At 43.3% G+C, this 18,963-nt stretch overlaps 1 protein-coding gene across 12 annotated transcripts in view; it reads right to left on the bottom strand.

Annotated features, from left to right (window-relative positions):
- Nucleotides 1-18,963, bottom strand: part of FMNL2 (formin like 2) — a 313,595-nt gene that overhangs the window by 15,811 nt on the left and 278,821 nt on the right. For 10 of the 12 annotated variants that reach the window (XM_068245776.1, XM_068245780.1, XM_068245775.1 and 7 more), the window contains 4 exons: nucleotides 17,611-17,774; nucleotides 16,018-16,119; nucleotides 14,091-14,189; nucleotides 10,069-10,192 (listed from right to left, as the gene is read on the bottom strand). In XM_068245776.1, the coding sequence (XP_068101877.1) occupies nucleotides 10,069-10,192; nucleotides 14,091-14,189; nucleotides 16,018-16,119; nucleotides 17,611-17,774 (489 nt within the window). Of the gene's footprint in view, nucleotides 1-3,245; nucleotides 3,380-10,068; nucleotides 10,193-14,090; nucleotides 14,190-16,017; nucleotides 16,120-17,610; nucleotides 17,775-18,963 lie in introns of those variants that run through there. The other 2 variants (XM_068245783.1, XM_068245779.1) reach the window with 1 other exon arrangement.

Below are 18,963 nucleotides of genomic sequence, written 5' to 3' on the forward strand. Positions count from 1 at the left end.
TTCTGTACTGCGCAAATGCGCAGTGCAAAAAAGCTTCGGACGCACAGACAGGGAAAGTGGATAACGCATGGACAGTTAGGTTTTATAATATAGGATGGCAGTTGGTGCCGTCCGTCTTTTTTTCATGCCGATCAGCAGTAAAGATTACTTACTAACTTTTTTTGCTTATCAGCATGGGGCATGGATGGAGCATCTGTCTGCAAAGGGCAAAGGAAGCAGAGCTGTAGATAACAGAACACTGCATAAAACTACTATTGATAGCGGGCAGCCTGGGAACTGCATGTATGTCACTGCAGGTACACTTTATCATTACTCATATGTACAGTATGAGCTGTTGTGAGGATTTACTTCATTCTAAAGTCAATAAAGAGAGTAGACTATTGAAAGTTACAATAAAACAGCATATGGTATAGATACATATAAATGGTGCTGTTTCTAGTTCCGAAGCAATATCTATAGTTTTCGACCCAAAAAGAACGTTTTTATTGTAGCTACAAAAACACATCCGAAATGAAGATAGTCTTCGGTCGCTAAGAACGATGAAATATCAATTGTCTCGGAACTAAAAAACAGAAAGGTGAGTATTGCATGGATGTGGAGATATCATGCAGAGGTCCTTGCCATGCAGAGGGGACCATGCAATCCTGATAGAGAATATAGACAGTGGCCGGAGATGAGCAGAGATAAGGCAGATCCACATACAGTGAAAATAACTAAGAATTGTCGTTCACATGTGACAGGTGAAAGGAAATTACACAAAATAGTCAGTTTGGTTTTCTTCACTACAACAGTAAATCTTCACTTTACTCATTGGGGCTGCCGGTTACCTTATATACTGTCTTGCTGGCTGCATATATAGATTTTCACCCCACCCTTCTCAGACTTATTGTCTCCAGAAGTTTTGAGTTCAGGTCACTTTTTGACATCAACCTGAACTCAAACTGGGGTCAAAGGTCCGTGTACTCAGGCCTTGAAACTATTGATTATTAAAGGGAATCTGAAGTTAAAATAAACTTATGATATAATGATTTGTATGTGTAGTATTGCTAAGAAATAAAACATTAGCAGCACAGATATGAGTCTCATTTTGTTTCCTGTACAGATAGAGTTAAGAAACTGCAGCTGTTATCTATGCAAAAGAGCTTCTCTGAGCTCTGTCTTCTGAAGCACTTATCTCAACTGTCTCTTAGGCCTAGTGCACACCAGAGCGGTTCGGCTGCGGTTTGCGATCCGCTTGCGGCTGCGGATCTGCTAGGGTAATGTATTTCAATGGGCTGGTGCACACCAGAGCGGGAGGCGTTTTGCTGAAACGCATACTCCCGCACTGCTGCAGATTTTGGATTGCGGAGGCGTTTCTGCCTCAATGTTAAGTATAGGAAAAACGCAAACTGCTCTGAAAAACGGCACTTCAGAGCGGTTTGCCAGGCATTTTTGTTACAGTAGCTGTTCAGTAACAGCTTTACTGTAACAATACATGAAATCTACTACACCAAAAACACTTCACAAAACCGCAAAATGCTAGGAGAAACGCTACAGAAAAAGCGTTTCAAAATCTGCTAGCATTTTGCGGATCTGCTAGCGGGTTTTGGTGTGCACCAGGCCTCACTGTTTCTTGTTTGTTTCAAGTTTTACTGCGGAAGAAAGTTCAAAGGGTCATTAGCCTGCTCTGTTTCATCATTTAAAATGCTGAGTGTAGTGTGTAAACTGCAAATATTAAACAATGATGCAATTTTATCAAAAACAACAACTATATAACTGGAAAAAAAATAGACTATTTTCTTTGCTACTAATGGTCTATTAATTATCCGTAGTACACAACCAATTCATTATATCATACTTTTTTTTTTTTGCTTCAGTGTTAAAGGACCACTATCGTGAAAAATGTTAAAATTTAAAATACATACATATCAGAAAGACATTTCTCCCAAAGTGAAATGATCTGTAAATCACTTTTCTCCTATGTTGCTGTTGCTTACAGTAGTGTGTAAAAGTCTGACGTATCTGTTATCGTTTTACTACCTACTGTAAATGACAGTGACATAGGAAAAAAGTCATTTATAGTGCATTTTACTGTGGGAGAAATGTACATCTTATCTCAATATATTTTTAATTTTATCATTATTCTTGATGGTGTTTCTTTAACTGTCTTATTCCTGTGGAAAATAATGTATGTTAGCTTAATTAGCTTGGAAGTGGGTGTTCTTTGAAGGTACTGATGATTTTGATTGGTCTACTTTCAAGATGCATATATTTGCATAAAATTAAAGAAAAACTATTGCAAAAAAGTATAACATTTAAAAAACATACCTATAAAATGTACATTTTCCCAGAGTAAAAGGCACCATTAATTACCTTTTTCTTATGTCCCGGTCACTTACAGTAGATAGCCCCATCTCCTTATGGGAGAGTCTCGGTATTATCTTTATTATTTACAAACGCACTACCTGGAAAATTATCTTTACAATGATGTGGCTCAGTCTGCCTACTCATTTGCAAACAATTTTGACAGTTGGACTGAGCAACTGCAGTTCAGTAAGTGCATATGTAAATAGAGAAATAGCGGAGACTCCCTCATGAGGAGATGGACTAGTCCAAAACCTGCTAGATCTGTTGGATTCTCACTGGCTACTGTAGGTGACAGTGACAAAAGAAAAAGTGTAATTTATGGTGCATTTTACTCTTGGAGAAATATACATTTCATATGCATGTTATTTTATTTTTTTTTATTTTTTTTTCTGATGGTTGTCCTTTAAATACAAAATCTGCATTAACCCTAAATATCAGTATCTCATTGGCTGAAAAAAATGAATATTTGTATCAACATAACTAAAGAGAAGGGTTCTGCATATAGACCACTGTTTTAAAGTTACTAAGCCAAACTTCATTTTAGGTGTAATTTCCCACAAACGTATACATGGCATGTCATTATATATGGCACAGTTGACAAAAACACCACAGAAATCACAATTCCAAAGGTGATAACAGCAAGTGACCGTCTCCTATAGCCCCATCCACCCCACAGTACCGACAAACCAGCCTTTATGTAGCTAGACAGTAACCATGTGCTACGAGTCATGCACTAAAGATGGAAGACAAGATGGAGAGGAGGAGCTTCCTGATGGCATGCAATGATGAGGCAAATATCACAGCTCCCGCCGGAAAGCGGGCAAGCCACACCCACTGGGATATTTGTAGCAAGGCCAAAACACAAACAGAAATATTGGAAAACCTACAGCAACCTTTTTTTTGTCTTAAGAGCAGCAGGTGTGAGATAGAATTTTTTTTTTTTAGTAATGGAATTCCTCATTGAGAACGGGGTCGCAGAAAAACCGTGAGCTGCGCTTGGCGGTTCGGGCGGTAAATGGCACTGTCTTCAGCACTGCATGGGAAACAACAGCCGAACAAGACAAACAGAAAAAGATTAAGAAGCCAAGATCTACGGCATTAGTACAACGGTTAGTGCTCTGCTGGGGCTGGGAAAACAGGCTTGGCAGGGCTTCGTAGACAAGGCCGGTTCTCCTGGGCCCAGGAAGGCAATGCTTACAGAGATTAATCAGAGCGAACAGTATATCAAGTAGATACTTGCAGTTAAAGAAGAGACAAATTAAAGCAACAGTAATAGAATTGCAGTATTCTACAAAACAAGGTGCAACAACCTACAATGGAGAAGTTGATGAGCAGAAGCCTTGAGGGACTATGAGTTATGGTTGGGCCTTTTCAATGGGCCTAAATGCCCCCTTCAGTTCTCTGAACCCCTTCACAGTACCAGCTGTTACGTAGTCCACAAGCACTAGGGATTGAGTGGTCTGAAAAGCAGTGACTGTGTTTACATCTGGCACCACCATTTCCCATGGCAACTAGGTGGCACTGTTGAGCAGAAAGCAGATGACATCTCTGTTCCTTTCAATGGAGACATGGTCTACTTTCTACTGCAGGCCAGGATGGTGACACTACATGTAAACAAAGGGAGACTGGGCTGTTCAGATCATATGACCCCCAGTTCCTGCAAGCGTGGATGACATGGATTCAGGTCCTGGGAGCCTGGGGAAGAGGTATTCAGAAAGCTTGGGAGTGGGTGGGGGGCTAGAGAAGGGGGTATATTTTGAAATGGAGTTATCCTTTAAAGCAGGGGTCCCCAACCATTGTTGGAGGAGGTAGCATTTTACAGTGTGAACATTTTCCGGGCACTGGGGGGTGGCACTGAGGGGCATGCAGCAGAGCAGCCATACCACCAGGTGTGGCGGTCCATGGACCTGGCCTTTCACTCTATTATCAGCTCTGCAGAGCAGCGTGCAGTAAAGAGTCACCAAATGTGCTGTCCTCTCCTTACAGCCGTTGTGCTGCACCATACATTGTACATCTCCCGATGTGTGTCTGCATCAGGCGTGTAAGGAAGAAGAAGCAGCACAACACCTGTAAGGAGAGGATGGAGCACCTGGTGACGCTCTGCTGTGCACTGCTCTGCATAACTGACAATAGAGAGAGAGGCCAGGCCTGCAGGACCAGCTCAAAACAGCTCACAGATTTGCACCGGGTTCACGATCAGGGGTTGGGGACCCCTGCTTCAAAGAACACCATATAGTTGGGCATGTACAGTGGATCTATCCTCAGCATTAAAATTTACACTCCTCCACAAACATCCTGCTCCCTTATAGAAAAACACTATCTGGTGCCATATAGTAGAGCAGGTGTAGGTGAGTATAGGTGTACCAGTCATACTAACCTATCGTAAGGCCATCACTGAATCCATGCTGTTGAAATAGTGAGTCTTAAGGTCCGTACACACGCCAGACTGGAGGCAACGACTGGTCCGTCGTCACCTCCCGCTGGGTGGGCGTTCCAGCGACAGTCCGGCGTGTGTACAGTCTGCCTGCAGACTGATACGGCTGTCGGCGGATCGCTTAGAAACAGCCGTATCAGTCCGCCGACAGACTGTACACACGCCGGACTGTCGCTGGAACGCCCACCCAGCGGGAGGTGACGACGGACCCGTCGTTGCCTCCAGTCCGGCGTGTGTACGGACCTTTAGTCTCTAGCAGCCAATAGCCATGCTTCGCCGCACTTCCAGTTTGGGGATTCCAATTGGTCCTTCTAGTCCCTAGCTATACATTCTTGTGGGAGTCTAAGGCCAATAGCTTAACCAATTATGCAAGAAGCGGAAAAAACATAACCTTAGCAGGAGCATGCTCAGCAGCTGCTGGAGACTAGGACACCGTAATTCCAGCATCTGGGACCTCTTGCCAGGTGAGTATGACTAGCACACCCCCACTCACGCCACGATCTTGGAAGAAGCGTTGACCTTTGCCATTTGATTCCCAGTGCTCAGGACTTAGTCTATCCTATGTAGATGTTTCCTTCAGCAATGGGAAAACAGCTGTGTATCTTGCTAAAGCACCGCTCCATTCCAAGAACCAGAATCTTGGGGGGGTCCTTTCAGCTTCTAGTTAAGCTACATCAAGCACAGCAAGGTGCTGGCTGCTCTCTGGCTGCATGTCAGAGGTGGCAATGAGATATCCCGGAGTTGACGGCATATCTCATGCTGTTTGGAATGCAGGACACACAAGTCTCAAGACATAACAAAAGTTGTTTAGGTGATACCTGTAATGACTAACTGTACAAGATTCCTTTGCAAGCTTTCGAAACTTTAAGTTTCTTCTTCAGGCATGTTTCAGAGCTGGATCAGAACCATACAAAATACTGTCACATACACAGGCTTTATATATGATTTTGTAGAGTCTCCTGTAATCTGATCCCATGTAGTCTTCCTCTTTTTTTTGAAATGTAAATGATCTCTGATAAGCTTTGATGAGGTCATTTACATTTCAAAAAAGAGGAAGACTACATGGGATCAGATTACAGGAGACTCTACAAAATCATATATAAAGCCTGTGTATGTGACAGTATTTTGTATGGTTCTGATCCAGCTGTGAAACATGAATAAGCCTGAATAAGAAACTCAAAGTTTTGAAAGCTTGCAAAGGAATCTTGTACAGTTAGTCATTACAGGTATCACCTAAACAACTTTTGTTGTTATGTCTTGAGACTTGTGTGTCCTGAATTCCAAACAGCAGGAGATATGCCGTCAACCCCGGGATATCTCTTCGCCACCTCTGACATGCAGCCAGAGAGCAGCCAGCACCTTGCTGTGCTTGATGCAGCTTTTGTTGTTATGTCTTCGGATTCTTTTCATGACCACACGCAACAAGTCTCAAGTATGTTCCCTTCAAATTGGCCATGATTCTGTGACCCGATCGATCATCCGATTCGATAATTATGTCAAATCTGATAAAAATCGGTGCCACAAAAACCATGCCCGATTGATGATTTGACTGATTTTGGGACAAAATTGGCCGAATGTATCACTTGAGCAAGCTAAAAAATCTCGGACTGACATGGTCAATCGGGTGTTCGGTAGTAACAACGTGCGATATCCCAAAGGACGTGATGGACCCCCGAGCGCTGTCCCCCCAAATGTAAATGTTCTTTCCACTGCTGCCCGTGCATTGTACATCTCAACTATCCAGATGACGCAACTGATGGTCTTCTCCACTGTCTCTCCTGAACACTGCCAGGTCCTTGTGTGATGTCACACATTCTCCGCATCGTACACACCACCAAGTGTTGGCACTCGTGATGGTGGTGCTCGGGGGAGACAGTGGTGGAGACCTGGAGTTGGATAAGCTGGACAGGTGAGATTTACAATGCATGAGCACCAAGGGGGGATAGTAAGATTTGGTTGGGCGGCCAGGCAGGCGAAATCGATGGCGTGCTGAGACAAATTCCTGAGATATTTCATCATGAAATCTATTGGGAATCGGCCTGTGGTGTATGGGCAGCCAATAACTCTCCCTCTGAGCAGAGAGAGATTAGTCTCTTGACTGATCTGTCCATACATTGCTACATGTATGGACACCTGTAGATTTTACGCCATTTAACAACATAAAGACTGGCATGAGCAAAAGTTGGAAATGCAAATCTAACGTCTCTACTCCTGATAGCTACAGGAACAAAGGTTGTTGCCTGCAGTGCTGAGGACTCCGAAAACCTCCAGCACACTAAAGGACTTCTTAACTGCATTGTTTTGCTGGGGGACCACTGGTGGAAGTAGTGTAGTGGTAAGAGAGATATACCTGAGGAAGGAGAATACCTGGTGCATGAAACATCTCAAGTGGCACAGCGGGTCATGTGATCCTTGCGAGCCTCTTATCTTATTCATACTGCCAATGATTTGACGTATTTTATAAGACAAAATCCAATGGAAAGTGTCACAGCCCACAGCAGCCAATCAGAGTTCATGCTTCGCTGCCATGACAGTAGTAATCTCAATGGACTGCCATAGGCTGCTGCATTCCACATATTAACCTGCCCTCTGGTACTAAGGAGTTAATTCACCAAACTACATTAAAATTGCCATGCTGGTACTTACAGCAGTTACATATTGCCTTGCACACATGGAGCAATCCACGTTAGCTAGGTAATGCCCTTAAGAATTGTTACATGGGGCATCAACGGATGTGTTACGTAGGTAATGCGAGTTGCGCTACCTGCGCAATGTACATGCGTTGAGCACCACTGAAATTGCCTGAGCATGGCTTTTGTCATGTAGTTTTGTGAATCAACCCCTAAATGTGTTACCATTGACTCAAATTAACTTAAGGCCAGTTGTGTGTGGTCCGGAGTTGGTCATGGAGAGAATCCGAAAGCAGACCGACAAAAGTTGTTTAGGAGATACCTTTAATGACTACCTGTGCAAGATTTCTTTGCAAGCTTCCCAAACTTTAAAGTGGATCCGAGATAAAAAAAACTAACTATAACAAGTAACTTGTCTATATATGTTATCTAAAGTTTAGATAGTTTACACAGCAAATCTTGCTGCAAACAGCTTCAACAGTACTGTATATGATTATTTCTTCCTGGGATACGAGAGCAGCCATATTTTACTTGCCATTATTACACAGGCAAGCTTCTCTGTATCTCCACCCCTCAGCCTGTGAAAATTGCACTCCTCTCTCCTCCCCTCTCCGCCCCCTTGCTTCTAAAATCTCTGGCTGGTAATGCCTCCTCCTCCTCCTTTGGGAAAAGCCTCCTCATCCTCAGACTGAGCTCCCAAGAGCACTTGCTACGTGGGACTCAGAATGTCTAGGCTCTAGAGGAGCTGTGGGTGAGGCTTGTTTAGTTTATGGGGAATTAGGGTTTTAAAACAAACAAAAAAAGTACTTGGCTGGAGAAATGCCCTATAAACTATATGTAAGGGGCACAATAATGCAATGAGTAAAAGTTTATCTTGGATCCACTTTAAGTTCCTTTTCCAGGCATGATACAACACTTTGGTTCTGATCCAGTTCTGTATCATGTCTGAAGAAGAAACTTAAAAGTTTTGAAAGCTTGCAAAGAAATCTTTTACAGTTAGTTACAGTTACAGTTAGTATCACCTAAACAACTTTTGTTGTGATGTCTTCAAATTAATTTAAAGTGATCCTGAAGTAAACTTGGACAATGTAAGCCGAGCATATGATAAAGTACATGACCAGAGGTCATCGACACTAATGACTGCATGTCTAAATGTGTAGCAGTTCCATTCCACACAGCCGATATAAAAGGAAAAGGGAAGGAAGTGAGAAAAACTCCAGATCCTTCCTGTGGGTGAGTAAAGTCATTCATAACATTACAGGACTAATAGGGGGGGCATTGAAAGGTTAAAGGTGAGGGATTTCCTCTTGGCACTGAGGAATTTCCTGTGGGCCCTTCTGACACTGAGGCATTTAACAATGACACCGAAAGAACCTCCTAATCTTGACTCTGGGAAACTTCTCCTGATGCTTGGGGACTTCCTGCTGACCATTATAACATATGGGACTTCCTTCTAACACAGGGGAACTTCCTCCTGGCCCTGATGAACTTCCCCCTGTGGAATGTCCCCCTGATCTAGTAGAATTTTCTCTTGACCCTGGGGAACTTCCTCCTGACACTGGGGAACTTCCTCCTGACCCCGGGGAACTTGCTCTTGACACTCTTAGCAACCATGGTACGTCTCTAGGGCATAACGAGGAAGCTTGCCAACAAAAAATGTTTTGTCATTCTGAATTCAAAAAAAGTAACCTCTGATTATGTTCTCTGTCATCAAATGCTCTTTTTATATTGGCTAGTGGTATTTCAGGCGCGCTTTAAAAATTCTCACAAAGTTAAGCTAGCGGTTGAGGAGTGGGTGGGGTGGCATCAGTAAGCTTAATGCCACAGCTATTGGGACATCAGCATGCTGGAAAATGCTGCTTCCAGGTCATGTGATCCATGACTGTAGTGTAGGCCATTGCTTTTCTTCCACAGACACGGGGGGAGTCAGCTGACTAACAGCATATAGCACAGGGGGCTTTCTGACACAGAAAAGCAACTCAACACTAAAATTGTTAATGTTAGTCATGACATTGCTAATAAAGTTTCTGTTGTTTCAGACGTAGCTGTAAATGTAGCATTACACTCATCTACCCTGACCAGCAGTCAGAACTTCCTGGAGTTTACTTTTCATGACATTAAAGGACCACTACCGCAAAAAAATAGCAAAATTCAAAATCCATGTAAATATATACAAATAAAAAGTGAGATTCTACCAGAGTAAAATAAGCTATAAATTAATTTTCTCCCATGTTGCTGTCACTTACAGTAGGTAGTACAAGTCTGACAGAACGGACATGTTTTTGAATGGTCCATCTCCTCATGGGGATTCTAAGTATTTAATTTATTCTTTACAAAAGTACTCTCTGGAAAGGATCTAATCACAGATGCAGCCCACCAACTGTTTGCAGACTATACTGGCAGTTGGACTGAGCAACTGTCGTCCAGGAAATGCTCTTGAAAATAAAGAAAACCTTGAGAATTTCCCATGAGGAGATGGAATAGTCCAAAACCTGTCAGTTTTGTAAAACTGTAAAATATTGCAATTTTTCACGTTAGTGGTGCTTTAACTAGGCTGCCAAGTTCTTCATTGGGTCTTACGGAATAATCTCTAAAAACTGAAAGGTATGTGACTGAAGATATTATCACTTGGCCAACAGGAAGCCCATTGGTTCTTACCTGTAATGATGTCCTCAATGGCCCCATCCTTGCCCTCATACACATGCCTGTTGTCCTTCACTTGCCTCCTCCGCAGCTCTGTTATTAACTCCTGCTGCTGACGTTTAGATTTATGTGAAGGAGACTGTGAGAAAAAGGACATAGGGAATTATTATAAAACAGCGGTGTCAGCTTGAAAGCACAGCATGAGAAAAGCCTGATTACAGCTATGAATATTTTCAGCTTCCAAGTACTGTAGTAACATGTCCCTTCCTCTTTTACTAAGCTGCTTCTATTGGCCAAGAGTCACCCTCTCTAGTACGAGGTGATGTGATAGTCATGACAGGATTACCGAGCATTGCTTTAGTGACAACTGGCTAAGGGGACCAACTTCAAGAAAACCCGAGGCGGCATGGTTAAAATAAAATAAAAAATACTACCTGCTCCATGCCGCCTCCCAGATGCCTCCGCGCCGCTCCACGCTGCTCTCCGTGGCTCCATTCGTCCTCCGCAGCCTCCGATCACCGGCAGACGAATCCAAGATGACCACAACTCAGAAGTACTTCCTGAGTCACGGCTTAGCCAGTGATTGAAGGAGGCGGGGGAGTGAAGTGAGGAGGCGGGGGAGCGATACAGGGGAGGCAATGCAGGGGGGGCGGAGGAGAGCAGTGATTGATGGCTGGCTGTAAATAGAAGGCAGAGCAGAGCCCGGGGGGACTGGCGGCAGCAGCACCAGAAGGACACAGAGGCATGTCATTGTGCTGAGAACATGCCTCTGTGTCCTATAATGTCTATTGTTTTCGCCTCGGTACTCTATAAGGTGGCCATACAGCTCTTGACTTGGCGGCCATTTGACCATCCGATTCTATAATTATTATCAAATCAATTAAAAATCGGTGCTGCCAAGAGCATGCCTGGTCGACAATGCGACCAATTTCAGGCCGAAATTGGGCGTATGTATCATGCTGCAAAATGTCAGGCCATTCAGTAAAAAAGAGAAAGTGGGCACGCACATCCAAAGTCGTTTTATTTCCACAAGTTAAAAAGATTCCAGGCTACAGTACCATACATCGGAGAGAAGTGCAAGTAGATGGGGGGGGGGGGGAATCTACAGCTGTTTCATGCCATATGTCTGTGGTGCTTCATCAGGACCCTGATGAAGCGCCACAGACATATGGCGTGAAACAGCTGTAGACCCCCCATCTACTTGCACTACTCTCCGATGTACGGTTCTGTAGCCTGGAATCTTTTAAACTTGTGGGAATAAAACGAAGATATTTTTGTATTGGATATGGTGCCTACTCTCTCTTTTTTACTGAATGTATGGACTACTATTGGGCTACAGCACTCCGGAGTGTTTCATGTCACGGCCTTGTGCACTGACGTCTTCTTAATATACTGTATATCAAAATGTTGGGCCATCGGGGTCAAACGGGTGCCTGTCGGAAACGATGAGCAATATCGGGACAAGCAACGAAACCCCCGGCGCTGTTCCTCCAGTGTATAAATTTGCCCCCCATGTGCGCATTTTAATGTAATGACATTTCTATTAAGCAGGAAATAATAAACAAAAAAATATATATCAACAAAAATTAACAAACAACCAAAATACAAAAACAAGCAACAACAAAAAAACATAAACAAAACTACACCAAAATCCCCTCTCATCAAGAACTATCCTCATCAGAGAGTATTCATTCATATATATATATATATATATATATATATATATATATATATATATATATATATATATATATATATATATATATATATATATATATATATATATCAGAATTCATAAACTCAGCCCAATCCAACCATTTGATGCAAAAATCACCCCACTTATCTGACTGTAAAGCAATCTGCTGCTCCGCATCCTAAATCGGATGGACCCTTTTAACCCAATCAGATAATGAAGGGGGATAAGGGCATTTCCAGAAAGCCGCTATTATACTCTTAACAGCAATAAGCAGTAGTGGCCCAAGTGCGCATTTATACATTACCTGTCCTGAGTTTCCCACCCCGTGACATCACACATGCGTCACGTGTTCTGTGCCGACAGCATGTATACCGCTAATGGAAGAGCAGGGGTTCAGAAGACAGAGGGCACCGCGCAGTGGGCGACACAGGACAGGTAATGTATAAATGCGCACCCGGGGGTCACACTTATACACTAGGGGTGCAGCGGCGAGGCAGCAGACTTAGCCAATTCCTGAGAGATTTCATGCTGAAATTGATTGGGAATCGACCTGTAGTGCATAAGCAGCTGACAGATTTCTCTCTAATCAGATTCTGAATCTGCCCATCATTGCTAGATTTCTCCTTTAGGGAAAGGTGTGAGTACAATTTAGGACTCACTCTATAAACAGTTGAACGCAGGTTTTCTTTGAGGATCAGGTATAAGACCAGCATCCCTTATAAGTCGTCTGAAAGTCAGCAGTCCTCACAGCTTGAAAGCTACTATCCCAGAATTTTTTTTTATCAGAACATCACTGAAATGGTTAAACAAAAGCACTTTGTCCTGCTATTCAGCTTCAAATCCGCATCCAAACTGGAGATAACAGTTCTTTGTTTACATTCCAATGTTGTTACAATGTGTGTAAACACAGTCCAAAGGCGGCCATACACTTCTAGATTTGCAGCCGATTAGACCATCAGATAGATTTCTGTTAGATGCCGGTCAAGTATCTGACAGGAATCTATCTGATGTGTGCCACACATTAGGAACAGATTTCCAATAGATTTCAGAATGAAATCTATTGGAAATCTATTGAAAATCGATCTAAATGCATTACTGGACCATTAGATCCAATGCAACTCTATGGGGCATCGATCTGCTGTCAGCAGCAGATCGACCTAGATTTTCCATCCTGTCAGATCACATTTTTCGAAATTGATCGGAATCAATCACAAATCAATCAATTTGCTGATATGAATGAATCAATTTCTGATCGATCGAACGATCCTATAGGATCGATCGATGGCTGAAATCGACCAGTGTATCCCCTTAAAGGAATACTTAAGGCAAAAAAAAAAATGACATTTACTCACCTGGGGCATCCCTCAGCCCCCCGAAGCTGGATGGTGCCCTCGCAGCCCCGCTCCGATCGTCCTGTCCCCGCCGGCGGCTACTTCCGGTTCGGCGACAGCCGCCGACAGGCTGGGAACGCGGCTGATTTTCCGCGTTCCGAGCCGCTGCTATCACCCTCTATGCTGCTATAGCGTCTATATATACGCTATAGCAGCATAGAGGGTGATAGCAGCGGCTGGGAACGCGGAAAATCAGCCGCGTTCCCAGCCTGTCGGCGGCTGTCGCCGAACTGGAAGTAGCCGCCGGCGGGGACAGGACGATCGGAGCGGGGCTGCGAGGGCACCATCCAGCTTCGGGGTGCTGAGGGATGCCCCAGGTGAGTAAATGTCATTTTTTTTTTTTGCCTTAAGTATTCCTTTAACAAGTGCTTCAGACACACAAAATCTAGGTCAATGGGGGCACAGCAAGACTCCCTGCTGGGATCTATTAAAAATCAATGTGCTGTGTGTGGTAGGAAAAGGAATAAATCGTTTTGGAACACTGGGTGGAAATCAATATATATGTGTACAGCCTACTAAAAGGACACCTGAACTGAGAGCACAAAGGGGGTAAGAGGCACCAAGAGTGTATAAAATTGAATTAAAAACAAATAAAAGAAAAAAGGGGAGGTGATTTACTTAAATAACTACAAATAAATATATATAAATATAATTTTTTAATTAGCCCAGGCAACGCGTTTTGTGGGTTCCACTTCCCACTGCCCACTTCCCCAGGCCAAATAAAGTGCCAAAGGGTTTGCATCTGGCTGTTGAAACCCTTTGGCACTTTATTTGGCCTGAGGAAAAATATCCTGTTTAGTTAGTAACAAAGACAAGTGAGTAGGATGGGTACTGGTGCATATGACTAAGGCATTTGCCTCTCTTGCCTTGTGGTAGTACTGGCCCTTTTCCAAGAAAAGGTATAGAATAAATATAAGCACTAGCTGGTTTGTAGATAAAGCTAACAGAACCTTTTGGTCTTGCTGGTCCAACATGGCTTCTTGTTCTAGAAGTTTCTCCATGAGTGCCAGCTCCTGTTTTTTCCTCATCTCGTTCTCCTCATCTGCACACTGAGAGAAAAAAAAGACAAAAACAATGGAAAATGTAAGAACATTAAGTTTAAAATCCAACGAACGCCAAAATTGAACAAAGCAAACTTTAATAACTATCAGGATGATGAGTGAATATAAACAGTGTATAGGAGAAAAGTGCTGGACAGAGCACCTAATTCACGAGTCAAATGTGCTGGCCACTGCAGTACAGCCTGATTCCTGTCATCCCTGGTTACAGGCAGCAGACAGGGCCAGATTTCTGGAAAGGCCACAAAGGCCCGGGCCTTGGGCGGCTACAGACCTCTTTCTACATATAAAAGAGGAGGCTGAAAATGAGGAGGAACACATGAAAATGCAAAATGATGCCCAAGGGAGCTGTTTATGAAAGAAGGCTACAGTACATGAAAGATACACATGGAAGATGAGCTGCACATGGAATGGGAGGGGCACAGCTGCACATGAAAGGGGAGCCACAACATACTTGGCCTAGGCTAGGGGCACATAAAGTATAAATCCAGCCTTGCTGTCAGGAGAGTCAGGTATGACCATGTGACATACAAAAGGAGGAAGAACAAAAGATGCGAGACGTTTCCCAGAATCCCTGCACGACAGTAGAAAACGTGTCTACATGATGCACAAAAAGAAAAACCGAGAGCCCAATATAGTGCAGTAAGTCTAAAAATTGTTGGCGAAATAATTAACAGATGTGGATATACTCACAAACACGGGTTACCACATAGGCAACCACTTGAAATGAGGTGGGGAGCATTAGAACCTGACCCCACTCAGGTTTAAGAAGTCGCTCTTGGAAAGATAGAAAGAAGGGGAAAGTCCCCTCCACCCAAGGTGGACTATATACTGCCTCACAGAGGCGCATTGCCACTATTGGACCTTTTTGAGCTTGCACTCCTTGCCTGATGAAGCGGGTTATACCTGCGAAACGCGTTGCGGAGTGCCAAAATAAATTGTTATTTGCGATTTGAACAATCTCCATTGTCCATCATTTCAGGAGGTAAGTCCACCTGTACTCCTCCTTTTTAGTTGTTTTTAGATCATTTTAACCTGCCTGGCGCCTCTGTCCAAATTTGCACATGTGTCTACATGAGGAGGCAGGACTCTGGTTCATGGAAAGAACAGTAGGTTCCAGAAATTTATAGATCTCATCATCTCTGGCCAATTCAATCACTTTGAGTCTGAAGGACATCTGTTGCCCTCCACTTAGCCGATCTATTCAATTTTGGGCAGTTTAGCGTTCAATCGTGTGATCCAATATGTTGAAAAATTTCAGTGTAAGGAGGGGCAGGAGCTAAGAGGGCTAGACGGCTGCGTAGTGTTGCACTGCTTAGAGCAGAACAAGTTTCTTCTGAAGTCTATTGAAGTTGACTGCGTAGTGTGGTGACTGGATTGGCGTATTAGGCCGTAATCGACCTATGTATGTCTGGTTCTTTCTTTCTGCTATGCTCTTGTGGGAGAGAGCGGAGAGAAATTGTGGCGTAATCTTGCTGGTGGATTCTAGAAGGTGATTGAAGACATCAAACCAACAAATGTTGATTCTGGTAATAACTTTAATGAGTAACTGTATATGGTTTATTGCAAGCTTTTGAAACGTTAAGTTTCTTCTTCAGGCATTATACAGAACAGGCTCAGAACTGTACCAAAGTATTACTGGAATCAACATTAGTTAGTTTGATGTCTGGATCTCTGCTCCTTGATTAACACTGGTCCATACTTCACTTGCTAGAAGATGACTGGTGAGTCAACCCACCAATGGTTGGCCATGAGTGAAATGTTAGTGTTGGGTTGCCTTTCACTTTGGTTAACTATGAAGCAGATAAAGTTCTCCAACCTTGTAGGCTTTGACGAATCTGACAAAGACGGGGAAGAAGACAGAGGGTGGAGTGGTTTTCGGATTTTCACCAAAATATTTCACTGCATCGTCAAAGGCATCCTGCAACACAAGAAGCATGCTTTTATCAAATAATAAAAAAAAAAAACTCATCCCATACCTTCCCTCTATTCCCTGAAGCCCAACCCCATACAATGCCAATGGATTGGGGATATAATAGGAATAATGATTGCAATATAATGCTTTTGAAAAGGGGAAAAAAAAGGTTATCCCATACATCACACGATTTTGAGGGCCGGTCGACCTTTCAATGTGATCATTTTATCTGATAGGAGCAACAGCCTGATCTTGTGCTGGCAGACAAAAGAAAACAAAAGAATCTGGGCTTCCCGCTCGAACTCTGATAAAAATAGCCGAGTCTGATTGGGTCCGCTCTACTGCGCAGCTGCGGACACCTTGTGCCTGTACAGTAGAGCCGACCCGATCATGCTCGACTATTTCTGTCTGAGCCAGAGCGGGAAGCTGCTAGTGAGCATGTGCGCAGCGGCAGCAGGGATTGTTTTTGTTTTCTTTTGCCTGGGGGTCCCAGCACAGGATCGTGCTGGTCGAAGAGGACGGGGGAAGCCTCATTAGGATCTAGAGGCTATCCCCTCCCGAGTTAAGTACCCACAGGGGCTCTTTTTTTCCTTACAGGTTTTCGTAAAGACAGGAAGCAAAAACATACTTTTGTTTTTTTCACACCCGGACTGCTTCACTAGCTTTATTGCCATTACACACTTATTCCATAAGGTGGATGGATTTTTACATCCAAAAGGATTCTGCCTGTGCGTTAAAGGGAACCTGAGGTAGCCTCCCTATCCCTCTCACTTCACTTGTCCTGTAAAACAGACAGGCTATCTGACCAGCATTTGGGGTCTGCAGGGCTACCTGGCCATTATTTAATTTCACTTGTGTGCGCAATGTTTTATTTGTGAAGGAGGTGGGAAAAAGAGTTGTAAATACAACCTTGGAAACTATCCATGTATTTTAAAGTGAACCAGAGATGAAGCACCCTCATGTATTTTACCATAAATATCAGTGGGAACATTAGAGAAAACACCTACCCTGCTCTCTGTTTCATTCTTCTTTGCTCAGCCTGCCTGTTATCAGCCCTGATAAAATCCCTGACTGAGCATTCAGTCTGGCTTTGCTCAGGAATCATTATAGCAGAGCCACAAGGGGGCAGGCTTGGGCTTGAAAAGACATCAGAGAAGATAGACTCAGCTATAATGATTCCTGAGCAAAGCCAGACTGAATGCTCAGTCAGGGATTTTATCAAGGCTGAAAACAAGCAGGCTGAGCAGTGAAGAATGAAACAGAGAGCAGGGTAGGTGTTTTCTCTAATGTTCCCACTGATATATATGGTAAAATACATGAGGGTGCTTCGTCTCTGGTTCACTTTAAAGGTAGCGTTTTCCAAAAGGGATCAGTAATGAGAGCCTCCTTCATTCTCTTAGCATAGGTTTCCTTTAGCATAATTACTAGGCACATACAACCACAGCTACTTGGATAAAACTATTTTTGACAAAAAGGGGGGGGGGGATTTCTTCCTACCTGGGAGATTTTGGCATCGTCCTGCAGCTTCTTCAGCCTGCCCTCGTTGGTCTGTATGAATTCCTTCAGCATGACGTTGTGGTCGTGCATGGTGTACTCTCTTTTCGTCAGGTCCATCCCTCGCTGGAGTTCTCTCACGTCCAAAAGTACATTTTCCAGAGAGACTGCAAAACAGCAGACACGTTTCATCAGGAGGTGTGTTACGAACTGGGCTATAGCTGCACTACCACATGTGGGCACATGGTGGAGCTCAGGTTACATAGAAAGTTGACCACTGTGCATATTGCAACTGTACACTAATAATGTGGTTGGAAGGAACCAGCTTTTCTCAGGCAGTGGATGACACTGAGTTCCGGACATGATTCATTCATTCTGTACACCTGAGCAATGATTACAACAAGCACATAAAAGAAAATCTTAAAGCCTCTCTCCAGGCATTTCGTATACTCTTCTGGCTCCTTTTCACTTTTAGCAATACTGTATTGCAAGATAAAAATGTAAAAAAAAAAAAAAAAACACCTTTAGGCCGGAGGCCCAATAGAGATTGCTACCTGCACTTGCAATCGCCTAAGCGCATTTCCCACAGCGATTGGAATCTATTGCTTTGCTTCCAATTAGCGTTATTTTCTCATTATTTTGTGTAAACCACTTCCTGCAAAATGGACGTTTTAAAACGACCAATTTTTTTACTTATTAGGACACACAGGGCATTCCATAAATCCATTTTTTCAGCAAAGGAACCACATGCACAAGAACCCGTGTGTAGGGGAGGGTTGTTGATGCGTTTTAATATGTCCTTGGGCAGGGGGGAAGTAGTACCTGCCAGGGGGAGCAGGAAATTTGAGCACCTGCTAGCAGCAGGAGTTTAAGCACTGCCATAGGGGCCCATTTTATTGATCGTAAGGATGAGAAATTTGGGCGGCCGTTAAATATTGTGAGTCATGCCAGTAAGCAACCTCTTCTCATTAATAACTACTGATGTACAGTTACATTGCTGAGGTTTAAAGTGGACCTGAACTCTAGCACAGCAATGAAAAGTCTTTATTACACGCACAGTTGCTAAAGAATTGGCTTCTCTGAGTTCTGTGTTTCAAAGATTAGATCAAAGTGTCTAATTACAGTAGCTCCTTTCAGCAACTGTGAATAGACAGCAGAGGAGCTCTGCCAGGTACCTTTGGCATACAGTAAACACTGATGCTTAACCCTTTCAGAGCTCCCTGCAAAAGTAAAACCTAGTAAAAAGATTTTTTAGGATTTCCCTAAATTGTAATGAAGGTATTTTTTTTCCCTCATAAAGGTTATCATGCTGTGGTTAATGTTTTAGAGCAGAGAGGAAGTTCTGAGTTTAGTTCC

The sequence above is a fragment of the Hyperolius riggenbachi genome, chromosome 7, assembly GCF_040937935.1.
Source record: "Hyperolius riggenbachi isolate aHypRig1 chromosome 7, aHypRig1.pri, whole genome shotgun sequence".
In the NCBI taxonomy this organism is placed as follows: Eukaryota; Metazoa; Chordata; class Amphibia; order Anura; family Hyperoliidae; genus Hyperolius; species Hyperolius riggenbachi.